This window comes from Hyposmocoma kahamanoa, unplaced genomic scaffold, assembly GCF_003589595.1.
Source record: "Hyposmocoma kahamanoa isolate Upper Pololo Valley unplaced genomic scaffold, ASM358959v1 100021, whole genome shotgun sequence".
Classification (NCBI taxonomy): domain Eukaryota; kingdom Metazoa; phylum Arthropoda; class Insecta; order Lepidoptera; family Cosmopterigidae; genus Hyposmocoma; species Hyposmocoma kahamanoa.
In genome coordinates, this window is record NW_020653200.1 from 10702550 (window position 1) to 10711775 (window position 9226).

At 34.6% G+C, this 9226-nt stretch overlaps 1 protein-coding gene and 1 long non-coding RNA gene across 2 annotated transcripts in view; one reads left to right on the plus strand and one right to left on the minus strand.

The window, feature by feature from the left end:
* Positions 1–9226, minus strand: part of LOC113225610 (sortilin-related receptor-like) — an 84197-nt gene that overhangs the window by 68516 nt on the left and 6455 nt on the right. Inside the window, exons 6-10 of the mRNA XM_026457958.1 lie at positions 8440–8612; positions 7031–7162; positions 6703–6798; positions 6345–6431; positions 5714–5839 (exon numbers count right to left, since the gene is read on the minus strand). Of these exons, the coding sequence (XP_026313743.1) occupies positions 5714–5839; positions 6345–6431; positions 6703–6798; positions 7031–7162; positions 8440–8612 (614 nt within the window). The remainder of the gene's footprint in view (positions 1–5713; positions 5840–6344; positions 6432–6702; positions 6799–7030; positions 7163–8439; positions 8613–9226) is intronic.
* On the plus strand, positions 2884–5254 carry LOC113227961. Its single transcript, XR_003310248.1, has 3 exons — positions 2884–2978; positions 3496–3606; positions 4665–5254. It is a non-coding gene; the product is annotated as an uncharacterized LOC113227961 (long non-coding RNA).

Genomic DNA, 9226 nt, shown 5'->3' on the forward strand with positions numbered 1-9226 from the left:
CACACACACACACACACACACACACACACACACACACACACACACACACACACTCACGCACGCACGCACCACGCACGCACACACGCACGCACGCACGCACGCAAGCGCGCGCGCTCGCACACACACACACACACAGACACACACAATTTACACATTACAACGTATTGTACTTAGTGATTTAGCTTTCTAACTTGTTATCTTTTCTTTTCTGTTTATTATTTTTGTTATGAAGTATTAATAGTTATTAACTGCACCTTTGTCACATATTCTAGATCGAGTCTGAGAGTGGGGGGTCGGAATACTGTAACACAGGGTATCCTAGTACAGATTCCGCTCTCTCACAATGGTCAAACACATTGTCATTTCAACTTGTGCATGTATCTATTATACGATCAATACCATTGTGATTGGAAATAAATGATTATTATTATTATTACCATTTTTAATAAACTAGTCGAGAACAGGTTCACAGGCACTTCAAGTTTGACACTTAAGTTTTAACTCTTCGCTTTATACATACTATTAAGTTGGTACGGTATCTGGCTGAATGAAGAAAGACTTTCATAGATTTCCCACAGATGGTGCTACGGCAGTCTTTAAAAACAAAAACCAAATATTTGCAACAAGCGCATAGAAAAATTCGTAAGGTCTGCTGGTTCGATCCGCAGCTCAGTTGGGAGCGCGTCAGGCACTGTATAGTGATGGCGCTGGTTTCAATCCAGCTGATTGAAGGAATTTTCCTTAGTGTTCGATCTTTGTATTTATAATTTGTTAGTCGCTTGTCATAAGATCGGTCCAAATATTTTCGTTTAACATTTAATTGCTATTTGGATATTATATTGGATACCTTTAGCTGTATTTAATTTAAAGTCAGGAACAGTTTGCGTATTTGTAAACATTCACGACACTTCGTTCACGAGTTATCACTGTTTTATTAATAGTTTGCTATGACGATTAAAGCATAAAGTATTATATTTACGTTGTTGGTAATTGGATGTCAAAGATAAAATAGTTTTGGTATTATTTCATTTCCTTTTCAAATGCCGTGTATGGATTCTGAATAAGATATTTCATGTGACCACGAATATACATGTAACATGTATTGTAGTGCAAAGGTCTATGGGTAGGCAACAAAGGTAGCGCGCGAAATACAAGAGTACAAAGGTGCAATAAGCCCGAGTGCAGTTTCCACATGACTCTGGGAGTGGTGCACTGTAAAATTCTCCTTCGCAAGTAATTACCGTAACATTTGTAGTCCCTAGGCATTCTATTACGCGTGAAGAATTTAAAATGAAATCGGCGATGGACATAACAGAAACATTTATTGAATTGTTCTACACTTCCATTTTTAACTTTTCATATTACACCCTATTATAGAGCACAATAAAATGTAATAAAATGTAATAGTAGTACACAGTGGATAAATTGTATTAAGACAGTTTTTAAAGCGTCAACAAGTTTCGAATCCTTATCAACTGCGCTACTATCATCTTTGCATAGGCGAACTTCAAACATATCTACAGTCGACCAAGTGGATCTATAGTTTCCATTCTATTGATGTAAATTACTTTTCACAAAGTTGCTCTTTTATTTCGACATTCATCATGATCGACAGGATTCTACGTGAGGGAAGTAAATTCATTTTAGCAGCCGTCTAAGGAGAATTAAAGAAACTCCATATATGTACATTATATGGTCATGATCTTAGTATAATACGTTTTATCATCTTTGCATTTACCTGACAAAACTTAGAGCTTCCGGCAATTGCCAAATTCATGATAGGACACCAAAAACTCAAACTCAAACCCGACGCGAAGCCAAAGAGATTCTCACCCGTATCTAGTCCTTCAGGGGGAAATCTTTAGTAGATTTTTATTCCGAGGTCTATGCTCAATAGAACTTAGGCTCGTTACTTAGCTATTTTACGAGTTAAAAGCCTTCAGCTCGCCCTTTTGTCCGGTTGCGCAACAAAGGCCACGAGCGGCCAACTACAATATATTAGTTACAAAACAATAATAATAAAAGAATACGTGATGGCATAACACTCAATTTATTCTGATCAACATAACGAGTCGTCGCGATGGCAACGAACGCGAGGCCGCCAATTGTCATTGTCCTACCTAATACTTCCAAGAAACCTTGATGTGATTAAATTGCCACATGCGCTTTATTTGTTTATTAACCAAATTTAAAGTCTCTGGAAAATATTTTGTCAAATTAACACTTAGTATTGTTAATATTGCTACTCATAGTAAAGACTTACGGTATCATATCACGGTCATTACAAATTACTAGGTTTTTAAACTTGTCGAATTAACAAATAAATTGTTATAACAAAAATACTGACACTGAAATACTAACCTAAAATACTACCAAAATGGGTTTAAAAAAATGTTGTTCAAACCTATATAACATGACACAACTACCCACTGAGAAACAGAACAATTTATGAATACGAAATTCCAATATATCACAGTTTACTAAATCAGCTTACCGCCCCAAAATGTCTACTACTACGACATCCCTAAAAATTTATTTAAAAATCGTTATTAATAAAAATAATAGTCTATGAAGTGATTCTAAGAGCCTAGGGTCTATTTTGCGTTTTGATTGTAATTAAGTAGGTAACATTTTTTTTTTTTTTTTTTTGATAATTTGCAAATATTTACATCTGTAAATTTTATATTGATAATATATGTATGTAATTCATAACTGCTTCCTTATGACCATCCTCTCTGTCAAACGCTTAAGTTTCAATTACCTAAATACAGACTGGCAGACAGAGTGCAAAACTCATCATAATAAAAATCAAGCTGGTCTCGCAATAACTGACGCAGTTGTTTATGAAATTACTTATAGTATCTTACAATATTTAAGTTCAGATAGGCCCTTAAAATTCTTGTCGAGTCATTCACTACTGAGGAACGTTATACGCATACTTCACAATGTGGTGATGAAATTATGTGCTACCTGTACACGTAATGTTTATAGCAGACATAAATTTATATAATTAAGTTTTGGGTAAAATAGTGCATAATCGTATGAACAACTTTTTGGGAGGAGTCTCACAAAAAAATCAGCCGCTGTAAACTTTTTTGTCGGAATGTACCTAACATTGCACGACTAATGATTTGTTTTCGTATTGTGGATCATCGCAGTAAATATCGTATTCTTATTGATGAACGCTATCATCAGTTTCAAAAATCTGAAAAAATTTCAGAAAGCAACAATTTTATTTGTACAACTTTCGAATTTTACACTTTTTTATTTAAGTACAAATCTAACATTATTTTTCAATCCTGAAACAAGACAGTGATTTTTAGCTCGCAATGAATATTCAAATATTCATTTTTAACATTATTATCGAAATTGTAAACATATTTCGATCGTATGAAGTTGACAAAGATGCCCTCTGTCTTTTATGCCAGACTTTATTAAACAATGAACTAAAATTGCAGTTAGAACATAACTGTTAGTATTGCTTTTTTCCACCAGGTATAACTACTTGTTAATGGTTCAAGCACTGACGACAAAAGTTTTCGCACAATGCTGCGACAGAGAATGGTTACGCCGTGTGACACTAGATGGCGTTTCATCCGTGAATAGGTATCTGTTTGAACTTTGTTCATTTTATGTACCTATATACTTGTGCCAATAAGAAATGTCATAGTAGACAAATTAAGTTTTTAATATTTTCATAATTTTTCAATACACATCTGTTGATGGTACCAATGATCGTCATTTTAAAGGAAGCGTGTCTTCAAATTTGACATAACTTTACGTAACACCTAGTAATTAAGATTTACCAATAAAAAAACGTGTTACTGTGATACAAAATGTTGTCTTAAATCTTGTTAGAAATGATTTTTTTTTAAATGTCGAACGGTGGTGCTTATCGGTCACTGGCGCTACCACCTTTTATATACTTGCAAGTTAAAACCCACTACTGAATTGTTTTTTAAAACCAAGTAACGGGCGGACAATTCTTGCGACATGCCTATCCATAACAGTTGCAGTGCCACTCAGAGCTTTAAATCGCAATGATCTTATAGGCACTGCCACTACGCCTGTCAGCCTGTGACATAAATTGACAACCCCTGTAATTTCAGCAGCACCATCTATTCGCTAATTCTAGATAATGTTAGTAACTATTTCGATCAAAATGTTGATTATGTTGTTTATGATAAGAATGCCAGAATAATGATGATGATAGGGCCCTAGAATTGAAAATGACATTTTGTTACCTCAAATGTTACATTTTGGCTGCAAAAGTTGCATTTTCTTTTTTTTTAAACAAAACTTCTAAGTGTAAAGAATGTATATAATTCGTATACGCCTAAATCCTAAAAAACAAAAAAGTAGATACGCACAAGGAAAGTTCTAATAAGTATTTGGTTGATTTCATTTGATTTTGCACGATCTCTGAGTTACTTTGTTGTCTAATTTGCATGCGTCTGTTAACAATTTATGATTTATAATAACAAATATAGTTGTATTTTAAAAATCTCATCGTTTTCGACAGTTAGGTAAATTATCTTTTTGACAGTTAAGCTACGAGAAATTTAATAAATGTAAACGTCTCGCAATACTGACTAGTGACCATACCAACTGACAATTACTTTGAAGTTTATCAATTCTTAGTCCATTTTATTGCTTTATTACAGACAAGTTAATCGCTCAGTAACATGATTATAACACTTGAAAAACCGCTGTCCGCCCACAAATGCACTCGACATTCCTATCTACAGATGAACACCACATCTCTGGGCATCGTTCACTGACATCATTATACAGACAGTCCGCGCGCAACATAATAGTCGCGTGAGGGATATATGATATAACGTCTAAACTTTATACATGGCAAGGTGGTCAATGAATATATGAAGTAGCTTAACAAAAGGTCTATACACTCTATGGCAAAGGGCAAACTTGTAGCCTGATGGTTGGTTGACAACGCGAAATTACAGTGCCACTTTTCTTGTTATGTTCTACATACAAAAATGTCTCTTACATTCTACCGTAAATTGTTACCAAACTGTCATTATAACCTCGCAACAATTAATCAAAATAAACACTGTCAGAGACTTGGTCGAGTGACTGATGACATCATACGCCTCGAGTTGATTGCCTGCTTATTTCTCATAATAAAATCAACTGAAGTGGCATGAATATGCTTCAAATGTGTTTATTAACAAGTTGCGATGCACTATAATCAATTGGTCATTATTTAGAGACATAAGCACTTAGTTATTCAGGACACTAGGAAGTCAGACCGAGCCACTTGACGGGGTATAAAGGGAACAAGACGATATAACGCAGAGGTCAGTGAACTTGCTTTAAGTACATATTTTATCTAAATCAAGGTAGTGGCAATGGTGGAACTTCAGAAGCACTCTATACAGCACAATGAAGTAGGTGATCCAAATGTTACAAATAATTGCCGCACAACTACAAGGTTTACGTGACTTCTGTTAACCTTATTATTATTTTGCAGCTTCCATCGTGTATACTAAAATACAATAAATGGGCTACAAAGTAGTAAGTACAATTTTCTGTTGGCAGTTGTGTTCTGTTCCGGAGATATGGTTAAACGTGTTCGTTTGTGTAATGTGACCGCCAATGGTTCGGGAAAAGCTTCCGGTTTCAGTTTTATGCAACTGTGTCCTAAGCACTGGTAATGGAATGAATTAAAAAATAGTAGGGTAGTACTTACTGCCATTGCTGTCAATGTTGCAGATTTTTTCGTCGGTGCCATCATAGCAGTCATTGTTGCCATCGCACCGCTTGCTCAGCGACACGCATCGCGTCGAATCGCAGAGGAACTCGTTGTCGTAGCATACTGTCAAAAAACACTTTTATCACAAAGGCTGAAAGGTTATTTCTGGACTTTAAATGGTAACAGTTTTGTTTACGTAGAAGATTTTTTAAATCCCCAAATTTAGTTTAAGATAAGGCAAACGAAAAATAGATACGTTGTTTGTTAAAATAAAATAAAATGTGTACAAGTCTAATTGTTATTTCTCTTCATTGACCATAAGGTCATTGAAGAGAAATAATAATTAGACTTGAAATAATAATAATTAGAGAAACATAAGTTTCTCTAAGTATATAGTATTACATTAAATTTCATTTAATAGCATCAAGATTTTAGAAGAGAAAGGATTACTAAAATAGATTGTTTTGTTTAAAGTTTCTTTTTTTTTAAGAATTGTGTTTTCCAATAAATATAGATTTGAAAGGACGCCACTTATTCACTTTAGAGAGATGTTCACTCCGCACATACCCTGTTCATTCATTATACTAAAGCAAAGAAGGCACAAATAATGAAGTCACTATAAGCTCACTATAAGATTGCACATCGTATATCGGTGTAGTGTCTTCATTTGTGTAGAGTCCAAGTCCATTTTGGTCACCTCTGTCTGTGTCCAAATCTGTTCCCCACGGCAACCGGCAGCATGATAAAATAAATTATATGAACAAAAAGCAAACATTAAAAAAAAAATCAATAAATGAACTGAAACAACCAAAACAATAAATTTATAATATAAACAAAAAATGGAGCAATAAATAATCTCACAATAATAGTAGTAACAAATTTTTTCTTTTATTTAAGTTCAGCTATCTTTGTGATGTACATACTCTGTAGGTTCAATTCTCATATTTTAATTCATATAATTTTAAGTAATAACAGATACTGCTTACAACTTGTTGGCTCTAGTGGCAACGGAGTTTGTAGAACCTCGGGACGTTGTGTGTTAGTTAAGCCGGAGTTAACACTTTGGGTTGTATTCATGTTGCCTGTGGTTGTATTAAATAAATATATTGTTAGCATTACATGTAATTGTAAATATGCAACTGTGAAATGTGTGTGAAACACAGGTTTTTACATAGGTACTGTTTGAAATAGTGGCTCGTCCCATTAAATCAAATTATGTACAATCAGTCATGTAGACAAAAGTGAGTAATATAACTGAACCTTTATGCAAGTAGTGAAATAAAATAATAAAAAAAACAAAAAAAGAAAATATACCCAAACAGCCAGCTTCATCAGAACCATCAGCACAGTCGGAATTGCCGTTACAGCGAGCAGACCCTGAGACGCAGCCGCCGTCATTACACTGCAGTTCGTTCACTTTGCATTCTACGATAGGCACAATCAAACCTAAAACGCGTACTTGTATCTTACTGTAAGCTGGATAATACATGTCGAAACTACAATGGCAAGGATCACTGGATTAGGCGTTATCACGTTATTATGTCCACATGTTTTTGGTATTACGCAAAGGCTAGATCAGCAAAAAAAAATGAAACAATATTTTCGTGACGAAGAAAGAACTTATCTGTAGAACAGAGTTGCGTGAAAGTATGCATACTTGGGAATTGTGATTATGTAGAAAACGACTGTAATGAATTGTAAAAGTAGAGAAGGAATCGAGAGCAACCCACGAAAAGACTTTAGATTGTACTATTTTCCTATTTTCAATTCAAGACCATGAGTATTAACTAAAATTTATTTGCAGTACAGTGCAGGACGTGTTGCCCAACATTATCACTTCACGACTTGTATTTAGCAACGTTATTAATTTGTCCATGTGAACGTTGGCGCCCGATTATTAAAACTGCACAATAGCACCTGTTGGAATACCTACTTCAAAGCGTTCAAATCTAGTTCTGACTTATTTCATGTTTTTCGATATAGGTACTCAAAATTAAATAGTACGAGCTTTAATAGAATTATCTTTTAATAGAAGGCTGGTGAAATGCATGAAACGCACTTTGACTTGGACTACGCATTAAAATGCTATGCTAAATTAAAAAGCTAGTTTTTCGAGTTATACAAAAGGAAGTTTACCCAAATTTTAGTAAGAAATTACGATGTAAACTCTAAATTTAATTTAATTACAATATTAAAAAATATTTAGTTTCTGTTTATTCATGCATAAAGTTACTTAATTTTCGAGATTTTTATAATAAACACTATGTAAAATGTGAACGATAACTGTAGACACCTGCCCCCGAAGCATGACTACGCATGATAGTCGCGACAGGCATGATAAAATTGAAATAAGCGCAGGCTATTGGCTATTTAAATTAGATCTGATTGAGACAGCGCGCACTTATTCCAATTTTATCGCGCGCGTCGCGACTATCATGCGTAGCCATGCTACGGGAGCTGGCGGTCTACTCTCGTTCTCAGTCCGACATCCGTCAGAAACGATTACTGTGAAAAAAGTAATGTTCGCCCAAATTAAAAATAAATGTGAAGTATAATGCAAATTTGTGCGTCTTTTAATTTCGGCGAGTATTACTTATTTGACAGTAATTTCAGACGGATGTGGGACGGAGAATGAGAGTAGTCCCCTGTCACGTGTACATCGCAGTACACGTATCAATGTTGATTACTAGACCAGAAAGAGTCCTTTAAATCAATTTTCTTACTTGGGTCAATTACAGTCGCACTATAATCAGACTCGCTAACAACGATTTCACCCAGAGTTCTCTTCTCAATAATGTGAGTCTTGAGAATAGTCGATATCTTGGTAGTATTATCATAGCCACTCGTCACTATATCCAACGTTACTTTACAGGTGAACTCGTCTGATATGCGAGACCTGGAACAACACACGAATCAAATATTGAAATAGATCTGTCTTTTAATTGACAGCGTTAGATCTTTAGTTAGACGTATAATAAAAAATATAATAATATACATATCAAGGCTAATAAATATAAAAGTAATAATGATAATTATGAACTGCTCATTTGCTAAAGATAAAAAATACAATATACGGTATTTTATCATTACATATCATATACAGAATGCTTAATTTTAAATTTTGTGTTTTTGTTATACTTTCTTGTGAAGCTACAAGGACATTTAGGATAGTACAAACGAACTATCAAAACTAGAGCGATTACACACGGCGACTCTTAGCAGCGATACACGCGATGCAGGAGCGATGCAAACGCGACACAAACGCGATACAAACGCCTTGCACGTTTTAAATTAATAACTAATTTATTTATTAAGTGTATTTATTAACATCACTTTTAAATTAACAAAACAAAATAACGTGCGTAAACATATACAGATTTTTCATATATAATCTTCAACATAAAAGACGGCATCGATGCAATAGCGCGTTTGTAGCGATGCAATTGCGTCAATCGCCTAATAAAAACAAGCAAATGCATCGAAGCAAACGGTTGCGTCGCTGCTAAAAGG